The sequence below is a fragment of the Cucurbita pepo genome, chromosome LG01 (assembly GCF_002806865.2).
Source record: "Cucurbita pepo subsp. pepo cultivar mu-cu-16 chromosome LG01, ASM280686v2, whole genome shotgun sequence".
In the NCBI taxonomy this organism is placed as follows: domain Eukaryota; kingdom Viridiplantae; phylum Streptophyta; class Magnoliopsida; order Cucurbitales; family Cucurbitaceae; genus Cucurbita; species Cucurbita pepo.
In genome coordinates this window covers 9,655,488-9,674,782 of record NC_036638.1, presented here as the reverse complement: position 1 = coordinate 9,674,782, position 19,295 = coordinate 9,655,488, and the positions used below count along the sequence as shown (strand labels likewise).

Sequence of the window (19,295 nt, the reverse complement as noted above, 5' to 3'; positions counted from 1 at the left end):
TGGAATTGCAAGCTCAACCACAACATTTTCTCGTAACGTTCCTTATGGAAGTAAAGTCTGGAAGCTTGTAACACAGCCTCATGTTAGCTCTATACTTCAGCCAACTTCTCAACGGGATCAACTTTATGTGGCAAACGTTGCGATGACACTTTTTGGTCTTCTACAGCTCATTCCTCATGTCACTAAGGTCCAACCTGATGCTCTCTTCTCGAATTAATGTTGGTCTCAACAACTCTTTTGAAGCCCCCCACCCTAGGCATGAGGTGAAGGTTTAAGGAATAGATGTGTGATCACTTCTTGGAGCACACGAGTTTAGCAACCCTCTTGGATTCTCCCCCACTTAACTCAGCTACCTCATCTATAAAAACATCGTCCTCCTATATGGACTTACATTATGCTCAATCTAGCACTTAATCGGCACATGTTCCACTTGGCCTCCGATTTCTTTGCTTGCATCCATGAACATTATTCTCGGATGGAAATGACTCCTTCGAAAGCACTCTATATAGTACACCTTCTAATTATTTATTACCCATTAAGAACTCCAAATCCCGAGCTTAGTTCGTGCATCAAGACAAGTAAGGCTCTTCTCAACCACAAGGACTCTGGCTTCGACTCATAAAGTTATTCATGATTCTGAATAATACAACTGTCCAGCCCAATCTAGCACTCGTGACGCATTTGTGAAGTCTTCATTACACCCATCTGATTAGTTTTTTGACATTCTTGTTCGACCAGACATACAATGTGTGGCTTTGATGCAAACTATTACAGTCGTACTTTTCACACTGTGTGGCATCATGATCTTGACACGCACATAACAAACCCGAAGGGGAACTAAAGCCTCATTTCTATTTTCATCGAACCTTAGATGAGGTTCTTCTCCATCAATCAAACACAACTCATACGGAAACTAAGCTTGTCCAACCACACACATCACCCGTGCGTAGATGTTCTGTTGTAACTCTAGCACACTTGTCTCTATTATATGCCAAGATCCTTTGAATGCAATGATGCATCTCATCTCGTCATCATGATTCTCAACACCACGGTCCAGGCTTTATGTCGTCATCCCAAGTTTTGAGACATCATCAATTTTCACTGCTCGCTTGGACACGCTTATCGAGAATCACTCAGTCAATTTTATCGTCGAGACACCTCAAACATCTTTGAGCCTCTCTATCACTCTTTTACTCCGTCTCCAATCGCCAACAAAAAAATTTGATTTTTTACCTAACTTGATGTTGATAAATCTACAGGTTTTTCTGAACATTCTCGATCTTTCTCTATCATACTTGTGTAGTGTAGAATTGAATAGAGTAAGACTAGTTATAAATCTCCGAAAATATTAAATTGATTTACCTCAAATATTTTAAGAATTTAAATGGGTACTAGATAAATTTGAAAGGATACAACTCAAAGTTATATGGATGGGTATACATTGATATATCATTAGTGGTAAGTAAATCTCAAATAACACCTTGTAAAGGAAAATAAAAACAAATAATATTGGATGTAAAGCATAGTGACTAAAGATTGCGGATTATTAAGCATTCCAAATGTTTAAAGTTTTTGGTCGTAATCGATCATAAGACATTGTCACACACACAAGAAAATAAACCTCTTTTTGAAACTTTCACCTAAGCTGAACGCCAAAAAAACATGCAATTCAGCTCTCGTCTAAAATTCACTGGAATGCTGATTTTTATAGGATTCCTCAACGCCCATCTACATGAGAATGCTAAATTTGGACCAATTGCTAATTTTAGAAAACCTGGCCCCCAATGAAAGAATTGAAGTAATGAACCACATTTCGTACAAATTATACAGAAAATGATCATATTTTACACCACCCATGTACATCTATGAAAGCCTGCACAGCATGGAACCGAATCGAGGTGCATGTTAAGGGGGAAACAGCAAAGCATCTGATCCACAACATAAGTCAGGGACTATACTATCCAAAGGCCAAAAAGCTCAAGGATCTTTTGCATCAGTACATTCCTTTGAAAACAGGATTTGTGCGGCATATGCTTGCACCATACTCCTCATATTCTGCTTTTGTATGACAAGCCTGCATCCAAACAAAACAATATATGTTCGTTGATTAAAGAAACTCGTGAACTTAGCTATTATTCTTGCACTGGGCATGTTGGGCTGTATTTGGCAGATTGTTCTTAGGAGACATTATGCAAGGATCAAATAGTATTCGATCGTGAATAGGCTCTCCAAGCACATTGAAAAATGAAAAAATTTCGATAATCTCCCCGTGAATCACTCTGCAAACACTTGGGGAGCTCTCATGTGTAAGAAAAACCATATCCGACAAGCTGCTCAAATGGACATACTCGTTAAGTAATGAGCAAGACCTTGGAGACTCATTTTTCCCTCTTTTAGAAATGCTTGATCGTCCTCTTCCCCAACCCACCACACAAGAAAAACACCTAACAAGCTATCATGTTTTTCCTTCCCGAAAGGGATTGTAATTGGCATATGAAGAAGATATATAGCATACATACCACAAAAAACTCGGGAGTTGACGCAAGAACAGAGCCACCAAACCAGACGGCAAATCTCTGGATGGGATGGCTAACAACATTGACTTCCACTGGATGCGACTGAAAAAGGCAAGGAAATTATAAACTAATCGGAAAGTAATTTGTCCGGTAGTAAAAAGACCTATATAATACTATAATCGGTTTCTTTTTTAAAAAAGGGGAACAAAAAGGTTATATAACAATTCTCACTTTTATTTCTCCTCCTATTCTAGCTTCAGAAGCAAGGATTCGGGCATCCACGATCTTCTTCAAGTCTCTTTGTAACCTCCTATGGAAGTCCTTGAACATTGTTGAACCTCCAGATAGTACTATGTTCTAAGGTAAGCAACAGATCTAATTAATATGAGAAGTAGGATTTTGTAAAGAAGAAGAATGAGTAATACAATGGAAAACGATCATTATATATGTCTAGGCAATTCAAATCGATCCCTCCCCCCTCCCCCCTCCCCCAAACCAAAAAAGAAAAGGAAAAGGGAAAACTGAACTTGAAGAAAATCTGATAATTAAAGAATGGCAGAAGACAGAAGGGCAAAAGGGAAGGTTCAATATATCTACCAAAAATGTAACCACATGTGGAACCTGAGCCAAATGCACACAAACAAGGTAAAAGACATTCAATAAATTTCCTAAGCTGAAAAAACTATCATCTTCGGATTGATTGTTTCATCATAATCAAGCTCGACAGTTTTTCAAGAATACTTCACCTTGTACAACGCTCTTCTGGTATCAATTGGTGCAGACTGAATACACCTGTCTATTACAACAGGCAATGGAGTGGTAAAGTCGCTGCTATAAATTTCAGGATTGAAAAATACCTGCAGATCATCAACATTGCCAAAACAGTTCAGCAATACGGTGACATGAACTACAATTGCGAAGTGAACAATGGGATAACATTAATTCTCTATTCATCCTAGCCGAACTCAAGCATGCAATTAACATATCTACAATGAAATCCATCATGATGAAATAAGCTAAAAGCAAACCTCAGGACCAAGAAATCGTTCATAGCCAATATCACAGGAATATGGTGCGCCAGTCTTGGGTTTAATTCCCTTCCAGTGCTTTATATACTTGCCTGGCTCCCTATCATGCTTATTGAACTCCTGAAATCAACAATACACATACTACCTCACCAATTATCGGTGCAGAGAAACAATGACAAGGTAACCAAAACTATAACAGAATAGGCTGAGAAGTCTATCTACTTTCAACAAAGTTGTGATTGACATAAATCTTAAATATGTGCTCATTTCTGCCAAGACTTATCAAACAAGTACAGTAAAGTTCCAACCTTGACAATGTCAGAACAGGTATAGCAATACATTTCCTTCACTTTTCGGGCCACTTCAAAAGAGTCCTCAGGTGGTACATTCTCTCCTCTTTCCTAAATGAAGCAATGGTAAATTGCAAGTTTGTGAGCTCGTTAATAGGCAACAGCTCATTCTATAAATTAACATTAATGGAAAAAAATTAAAACATTCTTATATCCTCAATTCAGTAGCTTTGGATATCAACATATCCAGAACAACAAAGATAAGAAGTTAATGTACACAAAAATTGAACTTCAAAAACAATATTCTTTTGAAAATATTACATCACATGACGTGTTGGAAATTTGAACCTACAAACTCTTAGATGAAGTAGACATAACCTAACCATTGAGCTATGCTCACATTGGCATCTTCAATAACAATATTGCACAACATCTATTAAAAAATGAAGTAGAATTACAGAACAATACCTATTATCTCATTTTACCCAGAAAGTTCTATTTATATAGGCCACTACTTCATTAGAACCAAAGACAGGGCCACTTGATCAAGTTTCTTCATAAGGAAGAATTAACTAAACAAGGAAACTTGGCAACTTAATGCAGCAGGCTATCATAGATATTGGAGCATCACTACCACTATCAAAAAAATTCCCTCAGAATCTCCAATAAGATGGATGTCGAACAAGAAAAGAATAACACATAAATAGTATAGGATGATTGGTCAACAGAGACAAATTTAAGGATCAAATAATGAAAAGCATAACGAGAGATAATCCTCCACATAGTTCCATATTCTTAGAACTTTCCAGTAACAAACAGCTGGTCACAACGATAAATCTATTAGGTATTAGCATTGCATTAGACCCTCCAAACAACCAAAATAATTCTTCAACCAGAAAAGAAGAATAAGAGGACTAGTGAAAGACAACCTACCTTCATGAGCTGCTGGACAAATAGCGTCACATCTTTGCCAGCAATGGGAACCGACTTAATGCTGCTTCCAATAACGTAGCCATCTGCAACAGGCACAACATGAGCAGCCCCATCTCCAATGTCCACTACAACTCCTGTCATCTCACACTAAGACAAGCTACTTGTCAATTCATGAGCAAAAGAATAACAAGAATTCATTATCAAGAAATAAAAAGACACATAAAATAATATTTGCAAGGAGAAAAATGATGCACAACTATGCTGATTTCTTTAAAATACATGACAACAGAAATAAATACATGGAAACAGAAACAATGGATCTTCAAACACATGTGGAGTGATTTGTGAACAGATTCTGCCATTTCCTTCTTTAATTGTTACGTGGTTTAGTTATTACTATCGTTTTTTGGGCATGACATTATATGAAAGTTTAATCATCAGAGAAAGTGCATTCTAAACCTGACTGATTGCAATACCCAAAAACCAGCCAGCATGTTCCATAACACAAGAAGATGAGAGAGTATATATTACTGAACGAAGGAAGCAAAACTCTCTTCAAAATTCTGTTACCTAACAAGAAGAATCCAACTTCCGATGATATGGAGGTTTCAATACTTCTCCAACTCATCAAGAATTACTGATGTTTTTATTACAAATCTGATCATAGCCAATACTAAAACATTTCTGCAACAAGGGTGCTTTGACATTGGATTATCTGGTTTAATCTGGACATTAAACGCATTTGAAAGCTAACGAATTATGAAGTTGTTCGGTTGTGATTGGCACAAATCTACTCTTTTGGGTACTGCATTTTGGCACTGTATTTCAAGGTAATGATAGTAAAGTATACTCGTGTGTCTGTGCATGTTGACAAGGACAAAAGTAAGAAGAAATACAAGTCCACACTAAAAGAAGATAAAGGGATGCTAGCTTTTATTTTAGGGACAGGATGGTTCAGCTTTACCAAATCAACAAGGTGCTGTAAATGAATGAAGAAATAGACAATTGCCAATTATAATCATCCAAATGTTTGATGGATTGTAAAACCACTCAAACTTAGCCTCAAAAGGGTAGTAACTGCTTTCTGGGCTTTTTTTCTACTAAACTTGAGAGCTGCATGATTTGTGCTTTTAATCCTCGTAAATCAAGAACTATATTTTCCAGTCCTATGAAACTGTATTCATTAAGATTTAGAACAGCCTTCAAATAACAAACCAACCTTAGATGTAGTATAACCAGCGGCAAGAGCGAGCACGGAATTGACAGCAATATAGAGCCCCGGAACGTTAAACGTCTCGAACATAATTTCACCCGTATACTCCCGACTCTCGGGTGCCGTAAGGGGGCTCTCAGTCAAAAGAAAATAATGATCCTCCGGATCACACCGCAGATAATTGAATATACACTGCTGCCAGAACCGCTCCATGGCATCCCAATTGTAAACCTGACCCTTTCGAATTGGATAGCTAAGATTATAAGTACTACTAGATCTCGACTTCGTAAGCGCCTCATCTCCAATGAAGAAATCAAGATCTGCCATTACACCAGCATTATGCTGCGCAAGCCAATTTGCTTTTGACGAGTTTTTCGATTGGTTTAAGAACGATTCGTTAACTGCAACTACACTAGGAACAATAAAACACGGCTCTACATTGCCGGCGTATCCCATTTTAGTATATCTGAAACGAAACAATTAGAAAAAAAAAAACAAAAAGTCAAAACAGCTTTCGATAAGAGCTCGATCAAACAGACGGTTGTCAACAAACACCGACAAAAAATGAAACTGAGAATCAAAATTCAAATTGTAATAGCCCCCCCGCCAAGCGGACTCATAAATAGAATGGTAAAGAATACCCGGTGCCGTTGTCGATTACTACAGCGGGGCGAGAGGCAGCGGGGTCCATGCGGAAAAAGTAGAATATTGCGGATGGTCGTTGTTGTTGAGGATGATATCGAGATTCTGATTGTGGGAGTGGACCTGCAACTGAGATCCGGAATAAGGTCGAAGACAGAGGATCATGGTCATCAAAGGCGCTCGGAAAAGCGCGATTGAAGAAGATAAGAAGAGGATGAGGAGGAGGAGTTTGAGGGAGAAGTTGCAGACTTGGATCGCAAGCGAAAGCAACGACTCAACGCACAGCTTGATAACTTGTAATCCATAAAAGCACCAGCCATTTCCATTTCTAATCTCTATCTAAGAACAATAAGGGGAATTAGCGAATCGTGAAACTCCAACAAACTCCATAATCATCTCTGCATAGGAGCTTGCGTGCCCGTCGCCGATGCTTTTCTTCGCAATCAAACAAACACGCAATCACTTGGGCGACCGCTGTGGGTTTCGGGGTTGGGGCTTTTGCTTTTTGGTAGCGGACGATTCTGTCAGAAACTATATATGCCATCCCATCCCTCCATTTTCCACCCCCAAATCCACCTCCCACAGCCGTCCGATCCCATCCTTCTCCTTCTGGGCCCACCCAAAGTCAAGACCCCGAGATCCACCGGCCCAATCGCCCTCTTTCCACTACACAACAGGATTCCGCCCATGTTTTCTTTTTCTTTTTCTTTTCTTTTTTTTTATGTAAAATCTGAAATTATATTCTTTTCACAAATACCATTTAGTTTTCTATTTTTTTTTTTTAATAATTTGCAATAATAAATCATAAAAGCAATAATTAAGCATGCTACTTGTGATCAAATTTGTAATTAAAGTTAAATAATCATATATTTTAGTTGAATTTTATTATTCATTTAAAATTATGAAGATGTTATTTTCGTAAAATAAATTTAAAAAATATAGTAAAAAGAGCATTTGTGTTATGAAGTCGTGTATGTTATTTTTATCTTTATATATTCGATCTAATAAGATAATTTAAATCTTAATAATGTTTTTTTTTTAATTATAAATTTAAATATGATTGTAAGTATTTATTTTAAAATATTTAAGGATTAAATAAGTAGGGCCCATGGTTCGTTTGCCAAGAAGTGTAGGGGTGCTTTTCACATTAAAGCTTTAAAAAAATAGCATTTAATTATTAGAGACGAAATTATAAGTTGAAATAAATGCGTTTAATTAATTGGTATCCATCCTTTAAATTGTTGGTTACAATTTTGTTAAACGGTCCCTCTAATTAAAAGTACATAAATAACGTACTAAAATTAGCCTATAAATATGATGCAAACTTTTGTAGCATCATTTTCATGCTATGAACATCTTTTTTTATTTCATTTTTCATTTATGAAATATTATTTTTGAGGTTGTATTCAAAGAATAAGTGTGAATGTTTGATTAATCCACCACACCTAAATGGTGTGAAAGTTATCTTATTTATAATCAAATAAATTACAAGGATATGGAAATAGTAATAAATGGAAATAACAATAAATGGAAATAACAATAAATGGAAAGATACCTATGGTAATAATGCAAATATCTAATATTTGCCTTATAATAAAATATCAAATATAATATATATGGTAAACTATAATTTATTATTAAATATCCTTACGAGGAGCCTTTGGTGTAGGTCCTGAGGCGGAGAGCTCTTGTTACGAATCAGAAGGTTGTTAGGATAAAGGGGAGGCCCTCTTGAGGCCCTCTTGGGTCCATGGTCCCTCACATCGTAATATAGGGAGGAGTCACATTCTCTTGTATAATGACTATGAAGCCTTACTAGTAACTGAGGTACCCCAGATAATAGACTGACGAAAGAAATGCAAAGGCTTAGGCGTCGCCTAAAAATAAGGAAGTCTTGGTCGTGGTTGCTAGAGGATGGGTATTTTTTCACAAGGGAGTGAGCGGGGTATTATTATTATTATTATTATGAATGAAATTGGTGGCCGTCTTTTCACAATTTTTCCATATTGAGTGAGTCAACATTTAAATGATTAACCCCCACATATATACATACATAAATAAATAAATAAATAAATATATATATAAGTGAGATGCTCGAGTACAATAGGAGTATATGAATGAACTGGTATCACATTTAAATAAGAGTGATTATATAGATATAAAATTATGGTTAAGAAAAAAAAAAAAATTGATAGTTACTAGCAAGGTGCTTCTTCTTGATTTCGTCACTCGATCACTAAATCTTAAAGCTCAAGCATGCTTGGTGCCACAATCGCACTCTTGCGACAGAGGGCTAACAATTGTACGATACTTGTTCTAACCCAATGAACAAGTTAGCCTTGAGAAATTTAGATTTCGTAGATAACATCAATGTATGCTGAAACCTCTAGTCGTTTAAGAGAAATATTTTGGAAAACGTGAGCGAAAAATACGTTGAAAACAGTGTCTGAGAAAGTCAAGATGACTAATGTGTGTCTCAAGATATGGGACGACATCACGATGCATGGATCATGTTGTTGGGAACCGAGATGACAATGAGATGCGACGTGATTGGATCACACACAATTGAACATGCATACACGAACGACGTTTGTGGCCGAACAAACTTGGATTTTGCACGAGCTGTGTTCAATTGATGAAGACAAACCTCGTCGACAGTCCAACTAAGCCACAAAATCGGACAAAAAATGTGAATGAGACTTGAATTTCTCCTTAAAGTTTGTCACAAGCATGCCAAGATCACGACTCTGCACAATAGAAGATGTACAACCGTAACACTTGGTAAAGAGCAATCTTATAACGAGTGATATCCGAACAAACATATGAACAAAAACAAATAATATTAAAATAATCATCTCGAGAATCAGCATAACAACAATNAATAAATAAATATATATATAAGTGAGATGCTCGAGTACAATAGGAGTATATGAATGAACTGGTATCACATTTAAATAAGAGTGATTATATAGATATAAAATTATGGTTAAGAAAAAAAAAAAAATTGATAGTTACTAGCAAGGTGCTTCTTCTTGATTTCGTCACTCGATCACTAAATCTTAAAGCTCAAGCATGCTTGGTGCCACAATCGCACTCTTGCGACAGAGGGCTAACAATTGTACGATACTTGTTCTAACCCAATGAACAAGTTAGCCTTGAGAAATTTAGATTTCGTAGATAACATCAATGTATGCTGAAACCTCTAGTCGTTTAAGAGAAATATTTTGGAAAACGTGAGCGAAAAATACGTTGAAAACAGTGTCTGAGAAAGTCAAGATGACTAATGTGTGTCTCAAGATATGGGACGACATCACGATGCATGGATCATGTTGTTGGGAACCGAGATGACAATGAGATGCGACGTGATTGGATCACACACAATTGAACATGCATACACGAACGACGTTTGTGGCCGAACAAACTTGGATTTTGCACGAGCTGTGTTCAATTGATGAAGACAAACCTCGTCGACAGTCCAACTAAGCCACAAAATCGGACAAAAAATGTGAATGAGACTTGAATTTCTCCTTAAAGTTTGTCACAAGCATGCCAAGATCACGACTCTGCACAATAGAAGATGTACAACCGTAACACTTGGTAAAGAGCAATCTTATAACGAGTGATATCCGAACAAACATATGAACAAAAACAAATAATATTAAAATAATCATCTCGAGAATCAGCATAACAACAATAAAAAAAAAAAAAAAAAAAAAAGAAGATTTAGTTTAGTTTTCAAAATAAAGTAAGTTACAAAACAAATAAAGCAATATTCATAATTAAAAATATTCTATATTTATACAAGAAAGTTTTAATAATTATTTAATGTTGGACCTTGATTTTAACTAATATAAGTATTATTCATGCTTCCCGAGTATATTAAATTTTCCGAAAAAGGGTACCATATTTTCACTATATTTTTATTTTATTTTATTTTAATAATTATTATTTTCAGAGAACAAAATAACTATTATTCTCTGAAAAAGTAAATTATAAAGTAAAAGCGACTTACAAAAACAAGTGTTCAATTTTTTTTAGAAAAAAAATTATTTAAAAATAAAAAAAATAGTTTCAACAGAGGCCGCTAAATTACCATTTCACCCTTCTGACATTGCCTGGGAATCAAACGTTGCTATCATAAATCAACTGAATAAAGGAAGCACCGATCCTTCGCTTGGGCACGGAAATTCTTATGCAACACAAGAGACTTAAAAAAGAAAAAAAAAATAAATAAATACAAAACTCTTTTTTATTTAAAAAAAAAAAAAAANAAAAAAAATAGTTTCAACAGAGGCCGCTAAATTACCATTTCACCCTTCTGACATTGCCTGGGAATCAAACGTTGCTATCATAAATCAACTGAATAAAGGAAGCACCGATCCTTCGCTTGGGCACGGAAATTCTTATGCAACACAAGAGACTTAAAAAAGAAAAAAAAAATAAATAAATACAAAACTCTTTTTTATTTAAAAAAAAAAAAAAACTAATTGATTATCTTTGCCATATCATTTATTATTATATTATCCATATGGCCACGCAAATAATAAATTAAATTGTATTATATCCACGAATTATTTTAAAATTATTATTATTTTTAAATGGTTTTTTAAAAAATTTAACTCGAACTCTTATAGTTTAGAGTAGATAGTCGGGTTGTTCGAGTCATTCGATCATACGAGCACCTCTAACTCTCTTACCTAAAATGTTAGATATTCGAAATTTTTTACTTTAAGAATAAAGTATAAAATTTAAATTATTTTTGCAATAAAATCGAAAATAATTACCATTTTTTATTTAATTAATTAGACAATACCTTAGGCTGATAGTGTCCAATCAAATATTTCCACCGTCATTAGTTATGTTTTAAAAAAATAATAATTACTTAATTTTATTTTAAATGCCCTTAAATTTTTAACTCTAGATCTTGAATATTAATGACACATTAAAATATATTTTAAAGAAAGTTAGGTGAACTAGCGTTTATGGTCGAAAGATCATTATAAGTTTATTGTGTTTTGTTTAATTGCGTAGAGTTAGATATTAATCTGACATCTCGCAAAACAGGAATGTTTTATCTACTTAATAGTGCTTGTATCAACATTAACTCTTTTAATTCATAAAATTTATATTCTAATTCAACATTCTGAAGCAGTGTATATCGGGTTGAGTTGAAATGAAATTTTTTTTAGACTGACTCTTTCTTTTTTAGGTTGAGTTGTAGAGTTTTATTTTTTAATTTATTTTTTAAAAAATCTACTTATCTACCCTACAAATTACATTAATAACTAAAATATCACAAAATTTAAACATCAAACATTCACGGGTCACAAGATACACTTACATATTTTTAATTTTTTTTAAAAACAGGATAGAGACAGATTTGAGGAGCCTCTGACCAACTTAACAGAATTTATTAATTTTCAGAAATTTTAACATAATCCAAACAGATCAACTTTTATAGTTTGGGTCTTATAATCTAAGTCGTTTTAATTATCCGGTCACAGGTCATATGAACTCTCTTATTTTGTAAGCTCGTAGCCACGGAGGTAGAAAAATATGAAAAAAAAAAAAATATATTGATGGTGGTAAATCTTTTTTTGGCTGTATGTTGGCTCCACCTGGGCGGCGGGGGGTGGTTTAGGGAAGGGGAAGAGAGGCTGTAATCCATAGGATTCCAATGAGCGGTGGAGCCCAAGAGGCAAGGCATGAGTTACAAAGCCAAGTAGAGTGTGTTACTGCCCACTCTCTCTCTCGCCTTGCCTTTTGGTTTGAAGACCCACCTCTCCCTCTTCCTCTGCCTCTCCCTCTTCCCTCCATTACTCCTTCTTGACGAGATCTCTACTTCTCCTCTACTCCAATCCACTCGTCTTCTTCTGTATGTCATTTCTGAATCCTCTCGCTTTCCCACGCCCTTCATCCTTCCATCGCCTCCCACATTCATTTCTCCTCTCTCTGGGATCGCCCCCGGATTGTTTCTTTCCTTTCTTTGCTTTTATGTCTTCCTGATCCATGTCCTGTGTTGGGTTTTCTCTACTTTCTCGGTTGGTGTTGCCTTGAGATGAATCCTCTTTGCTGCATTGCTCCGGTTTCTATTGATCGGGACCGGGCTAATCCGGTTGTTGCCAAATCCCCCACTCACTGTCACTTAGGGCTTGATGCTCCTATTAAGACTTTGAGCTATGGCTCTAAACCCACCTTTTCCGCTCAGGTTTCGTCGGTTGGGACTGAATCTGATAAGCTTTCTGTCTCTGTTAACCATGAAGGGGAAGACTCGGTTACTGAAGCTCGGGATTCTAAGGGACTTGCTGCCAATGGTGGGGTTAGTGGCACCGTTGCTGGGATTCTGTTCAAGTGGGTGAACTATGGGAGAGGTTGGAGGTCGAGGTGGTTCGTGCTGGAAGATGGGGTGCTTTCATACTATAAGATTCACGGTCCCGATAAGATTCTGATGAGCCCTGCTAGAGAGAAGGATGTTAGGGTGATCGGAGAGGATTCTTTGAGGTATATGAGGAAGGCTAATTGGGGAACCACTCGACTCGGATTGTTGAAGAAGCAATGCAAGCCTTTTGGGGAGGTTCATTTGAAGGTGGGTTCTGTTTCGTTTTGAAAATTTTAATTCACTGTGTGCTTGTATCTTGTATGTAGGAATGGAATTGGATCGGTTTTAGTCTTTTTGTTCGTGGTTCTTTTGATTGATTGGATACCCATGAGGCTTATTTTTCGCACTACTTTGAAAACGTGTCTGGAAATTTCCCCTCTTGTTCATAAAGAAAAATTTAAAGCTGTACCCAGATTTCATTTATCCTCGAGGAACATGAGAAAATGAACTCTTACAGTACTTTGTGACTTTACTTGCCTTCCCGTTTGGGAAATTTTTAATTGCCATATTGTTTCTCCCCTCGAGGGCTAATCGTTTTATTTTGATCCAGTGTTCATCTGGGAAGAAACATTGAGTTTCCTGTATGAACTCTGTCTTTTGTTCATTATTTTTCTACTCATCAACTTCCTTTTGCGATTTGCTACACAAAACATATCCTATTTTGCAGGTTTCTTCAGTTCGTGCTAGTAAATCAGATGATAAAAGGCTTTCCATCTTCACTGGAACAAAAACTCTTCACTTGAGATGCATAACGAAAGAAAACAGAGCTGCGTGGATTGATGCTTTATTATCTGCCAAAGATCTTTTCCCCAGAGTCTTATGCAGCAATGATTTTCTTCCATCCCAGGAGGTCGTTGTTTCGACAGAGAAGCTTCGTTCACGACTATCACAAGAAGGGATTGATGAGACAGTCATCAATGACTGCGAATCAATTATGCTCTCTGAACTCTCTGAGATGCAAAATCAGTTGAAAGCTCTCCAATATAAGCATGTTTCTCTCTTAGATACATTAAGGCGATTAGAGGTATTTCCTCCAACCAGATTCATCTATTAATCTGTTACTTGCTACATTGCATTGGCATCGGAGAAGAACAATCCAATATTTTGGTTAAGGTTGATATTGTGCTGTTAAAACCTATTTATGTTCTAACTAGTTATGTGGTGGTAATGTTAAACTAGGGTCAACTGGTCAAGAGCCTGTTATTTATTTTAGTGTACTTGCAACTAAAAGAAACAAGTACTTTTCTTTGTCGATGCCTACTTACATGGAGTAAAGATTACTACTGGAATGTAACCAAGCTGGTGATAACCTCTCAGAATTTCTATACTCAATAAGCCCATGAAAATGTATTCGATACTCGCTGGTTTGCATCATTCATTCTCCAAAATTTGTTGCATCTACTTATTCATTTCCACTCAAGCACATGCCCATTTTATTCCCCTGTCACAGTTTTGGAAGAATGTCTAGCAATTCGACTTTGAAAACTTCGCTTATTTCAGAAAAATAATGTGTTAAACTTGTTTTACAGACAGAGAAAATAGAACTGGAAACTACTGTCGTGGATGAAACAAAGGAACGGGAGTCTTGCTGTGGACAAGGGAACAGACGATTCAGTGGTTAGTTACTCTGTACTGTATCTTTTCCGCTAATATTCCTAAAAGCAACACAAGTACATTCTTAAACCATGAAGTGTGCTTTTTTCTGAAATGGAAATGAGCCAAAGAACATGGATGGTGAGTTGGTAATTATAATTTTTCTTACTTTAGCCAGAAGAGCAATTGAAATTGCTTGATTTTGTTCTTCATGTTCTCCAAATCTCTCCTTTAAATGTGTTATATGCGATGAGTTTTCTAATGAAGAATTACATTTTAGGTTCAAAGTTTTGTAAAGAGTCTTTCTCTTGTCTGATATGTTGCTAATTTTCCTCCCTTGTTTCAGATTTCTATTCTGTTTTGTCGGAGGGAAGCGGATCTGATTTTGATGGAGAAAATGAAAGTCAAGATGGAGGTGATGTTGAAACAGATGAAGATGACGGGATGTATTTTGATACCAATGATTTTTTGTCTGCAGAAGCTTTGAGAAGTGCTTCCTATCGCAGTAGAGAATCCTCAGGAATTGCTTGTGCATATGATAGTGGTTCTTACTTCCCTGATCATCTGTGTGAAGCCGAAAATCAGATAAGGATGGTGAAATATCCATATGTCAAAAGAAGAGACAACCTTCCAGATCCGAAGGAGAAAGAGAAGCCTGTAGGCTTATGGTCAATTATCAAAGATAATATTGGGAAGGACTTATCTGGAGTATGTCTACCTGTTTACTTTAATGAGCCACTGTCTTCGTTGCAGAAGTGTTTTGAGGATCTGGAATATTCTTACTTGGTCGATCAAGCGTTCGAATGGGGCAAGCAGGTCAGTCACTCATTATTCTTCAATTTCCTGGAGAGCAGTTTTATAGTGCAATTGTTATTAGTNTTTTTTTTTTTTTTGAATGTCAACGGTATATTTGTTTGTTTACTTGCTTTAATTTATGGTAGGAAAAAGATGAACGTTAATGAGGAGTGAGATGCATGATTTAAAATTTGAATTTCAGTAAGAAGAGACTGTTAAATAAGGGCAATATCAGCTCCTTTGTGATCTCATTTGGCTAGAAGGACCAAACTTCCTCTTGTCATGTTTTACTTCTCTTGAGAGAAAGGTAACTGTTTCTATATAAAAGAACATTGGAGAAAGAGAGATGATAAAGAGGATAAGGTCTAAAGCAAGAGAAAAAAGAAGGCAAGCAGGTAAAAAAGGAAAGAGAGACCGAGGTTGGAAAATGTAGGAAGACCGAAACGAGAGAGACAAAGCAAGAGTAACAAAGAACAAGAGAGACAAGAAAGAATGAGGTACTGTAACAGCCCAAGCCCACCGCTAGCAGATATTGTCCTCTTTGGGCTTTTCCTTTCGGGGTTTCCCTCAAGGTTTTTAAGACGCGTCCACTAGGGAGAGGTTTTCCCATCCTTATAAGGAATGTTTCGTTCTCCTCTCCGACCAATGCGGGATCTTACAGGTACAGATTGCAAGAAATAGAAAGTGAGACTTATAGCGAGAGGGATGTGGGTGGAGAGCGGGAGAAATGTAAAGCTGGAGATAGCAACTTAGTTAGCTGAAAGCACAAGAATTGAGGAAGAGAGACTAAAAAAGATGGGTCTTGCGCAGGCGAAACCTCTTGGGAGAACGTAAAACTTTGTCTTCTATTTGGTGTTCTCTTTATGATCAATTTGTAGCTACTCATCTTTTCTTGTTTTTTTCTACTAATTGAACTTTTTCCTTGGCTTTTCGAAAGGCTTCAATTCTCCTTTGTATATTCATTGGAATAATGAGATAAGGTTTGTTATTGAAAAGAAAAAATTGCTTAAAGCGAGAAAATTTTGGACTCTAACAATGGAAGTTAAATTAATCTTGTACTTTCTGGAGAATTATGATAAACTGAAATGGCGTCAAAATTTTGATTTCTACAACCATAATGTGAATGTGTATTAATCATGCAACCTTTGTGATGGTGTTCTTCGTTGCTGACTTGGTTTATAGTGTGTTTGATCTACAATTCTTTAATATGTATGTTAAGAGGGATGATAAGGAATAGTCAGAGTGCAGATGTTTGTTAGTAGAGAGAGAATACGCCTTTTTTAAGTAAGTTGAGATGAGAAGGGAAATGTTAATGCTCTTTTGGAAAAAAGTTGGCCCTCTTCAAGTGGTTAACAAGTTTGGTAAGGAGCAGAGCTCTATCCAGGGATGTTCCACACGTCCTGTACTCATCTTATAGGTCTATATTGAAAATCCAATACCTATCATAGCGTTGAACTGAACATCTTCATCTTAAATTAATCAGTATTATGATTCATATTGTGCAGGGGAATGATTTGATGAGAATTCTAAAGATTGCTTCTTTTGCCGTTTCTGGCTATGCTTCAACAGAAGGTAGACAATGTAAACCATTTAACCCTCTACTTGGAGAAACCTACGAAGCTGACTATCCGGACAAAGGACTTCGTTTTTTCTCGGAAAAAGTAAGGATTCTCTTGCATACCTGAAAAAATAAGTACTGTGATGCAGGATAATGGCATTGTCTAACCATCACAACCTTGCCCTCAGGTAAGTCACCATCCAATGGTTGTTGCTTGCCATTGTGAGGGAAGAGGCTGGAAATTTTGGGCAGACTCCAATCTCAAGGGTAAGTTTTGGGGGAGATCCATTCAGCTTGATCCCGTGGGCGTCCTTACTTTACAGTTTGAGGATGGGGAGACGTTCCAGTGGAGCAAGGTCACTACTTCGATTTACAATATCATTCTAGGAAAAATTTACTGCGATCACTATGGCACCATGCGTATCAAAGGCAGTGGCAAGTACTCCTGCAAGCTCAAGTTCAAGGAACAATCTATCATAGATCGGAACCCACATCAGGTAGGTTTTGTGGTAATAATACGATCTGTTTATCATAACTTCTATTCATTCAAGAGCTTCTATTCATTCCTCAGGTCCATGGATTTGTGCAAGACAATAGAACAGGAGAGAAGGTAGCACTGTTGGTGGGAAAATGGGATGAAGCAATGTACTACGTGTTGGGAGACCCAACCACTAAGCCCAAGGGATATGACCCGATGACAGAAGCCGTGTTGCTGTGGGAAAGAAACAGATCTATGCCTAAAACAAGATATAATCTCTCTCCCTTTGCAATATCCTTGAATGAACTCACACCAGGGTTGATGGATATACTGCCTCCAACTGACTCAAGGCTTAGGCCAGATCAAAGACATCTGGAAAATGGAGAATACGAGTTGGCAAACGCAGAGAAGTTAAGACTTGAACAGTTGCAGAGACAGGTACCTAATCCATACTAACCAATCATTTTAGAGTTTTGATTCAGACATTGATTCATATCGATTCAAGTTACAAGTTTTTGCTACCCCTTCATTCATATAACGTCTATTTGGAATAACTTGCTCTTTCTTGAATGTTAATGAACCAAACACATCCTGTGAGAGAGATGCATTGCATCTAATCAATTCATAGCCTGAAAAGTTAGGAAACTCATTTAGTTTGATCATGTTCTAGGAGGTTCCTACATTACATGGCATCTTGTTTAGAAGGTTTAGCATATGGTAGCAAGAAAGTTATGCTTGATGAATGCGATGCAGGCTCGGAAGTTGCAGGAGAGAGGATGGCAACCGAGATGGTTTGAGAAGGATGAAGATGGTTGCTACCGTTATTTGGGTGGTTATTGGGAAGCCAGAGAGAAAAGGGGTTGGGAAGGAATTGGTGATATATTTGGGCAACCCAGTGATCCAGTTCCTCCATGTTCAGGAGAAGAGTAAACCAAAGACTTGCTCTTGCTCCATTCTGCATTGTTTCCCATGCTCTCTCCTCCAAATGGGAATTTTTGCTATAGGTAATTATCATTATCATTATTAGCTCTTCCTCTCAAATTGTTGGTAGCATTGGCATGTAGTAGTAGTAGTAGTAGTAGTAGTAACAGAGAGAGAGGTGCATGAAACATTCAATATTTTGTAGTTTGGTGCTCTGGGCAAAAGAAACTCAGAATCCATTGGCCCTTCTTCTTCTTCTTCTTCTTCTTCTTCTTCTTCTTCTTCTTCTTCTTCTTCTTCTGGGCTTGCAAATATTTGCTCATTCTTCCATTTACACAAACCACCTTGAGTTGGCAGTTTAGATAGGCATGATTGCTTCTTCTTGTAACCCCACTACGACATGTCGTTTGGTGTGTCTGTCTTCTGTCCCACGCTAAATATATATATTTTTTATTTTAGAAAAAGGAGTATTTTGTCTTGTATGTCAAACTTGAAGTGTATCACATGCTTCTAACACTTTACTAATGTTGTATATGATTTTCAATGTTGATTTCTGAGCATTTTTTTATTTATTTTTAATTTATAGAATCTTTTGAATGTTATTGAATCTGGCAAAATAATTTAGTCAAGATTTTGCTTTTATGTTTATTTATTTATTTATTTTGTTAATGGTGAGAATTAAAGTGTTTTTAAGACATGTTTTCGAGTAGTTTTGAAATGATTAATACTACATTTGTTAGGTAATAATAAGTTTTTAATTATTCTATTTTATACTTTATAATGTGATTTTCATATCGTCATAATTAGTTTTAGATTATTAAAAAAACATTATGAGTGATTTGTTCTAACTCTAATCAATTTGGATCTTACAATCCACTGCTTTGAGAGCCAAGCGTCCTCGTGCCACACTGTCTTGTGTATGGTTTTGATACCATTTGTAATAGTCCCA

The 19,295-nt window shown here is 36.4% G+C and overlaps 2 protein-coding genes across 2 annotated transcripts; one reads left to right on the top strand and one right to left on the bottom strand.

The window, feature by feature from the left end:
• Positions 1 to 1,526: 1,526 nt before the first annotated feature.
• On the bottom strand, positions 1,527 to 7,140 carry LOC111807840 (actin-related protein 3). The gene is made up of 9 exons (XM_023693719.1): positions 6,622 to 7,140; positions 5,987 to 6,446; positions 4,768 to 4,914; positions 3,853 to 3,945; positions 3,545 to 3,664; positions 3,263 to 3,373; positions 2,748 to 2,873; positions 2,520 to 2,618; positions 1,527 to 2,074 (listed from the first exon to the last, which is right to left on the bottom strand). The coding sequence occupies exons 1-9, from the start codon at positions 6,669 to 6,671 to the stop codon at positions 1,994 to 1,996; spliced, it is 1,287 nt and encodes a 428-aa protein (XP_023549487.1). The 5' UTR covers positions 6,672 to 7,140; the 3' UTR covers positions 1,527 to 1,993.
• A 5,211-nt stretch (positions 7,141 to 12,351) lies between these two features.
• LOC111800258 (oxysterol-binding protein-related protein 1D) lies at positions 12,352 to 18,900 on the top strand. The gene is made up of 8 exons (XM_023683872.1): positions 12,352 to 13,208; positions 13,669 to 14,025; positions 14,531 to 14,618; positions 14,941 to 15,410; positions 16,895 to 17,050; positions 17,136 to 17,444; positions 17,519 to 17,863; positions 18,179 to 18,900. The coding sequence occupies exons 1-8, from the start codon at positions 12,681 to 12,683 to the stop codon at positions 18,353 to 18,355; spliced, it is 2,430 nt and encodes an 809-aa protein (XP_023539640.1). The 5' UTR covers positions 12,352 to 12,680; the 3' UTR covers positions 18,356 to 18,900.
• The last annotated feature ends 395 nt before the right edge of the window (positions 18,901 to 19,295 follow it).

Coding starts and splice junctions, on each gene's coding strand:
- LOC111807840 (XM_023693719.1), bottom strand. CDS start 6,671: ATGGACCCCGCTGCCTCTCGCCCCGCTGTAGTAATCGACAACGGCACC. Junction 3,946..4,767: donor TTGTCCAGCAGCTCATGAAG/GTAGGTTGTCTT, acceptor TGCTTCATTTAG/GAAAGAGGAGAGAATGTACC. Junction 2,075..2,519: donor CAACTCCCGAGTTTTTTGTG/GTATGTATGCTA, acceptor GTTTGGATGCAG/GCTTGTCATACAAAAGCAGA.
- LOC111800258 (XM_023683872.1), top strand. CDS start 12,681: ATGAATCCTCTTTGCTGCATTGCTCCGGTTTCTATTGATCGGGACCGG. Junction 15,411..16,894: donor CGTTCGAATGGGGCAAGCAG/GTCAGTCACTCA, acceptor CATATTGTGCAG/GGGAATGATTTGATGAGAAT. Junction 17,445..17,518: donor TAGATCGGAACCCACATCAG/GTAGGTTTTGTG, acceptor TTCATTCCTCAG/GTCCATGGATTTGTGCAAGA.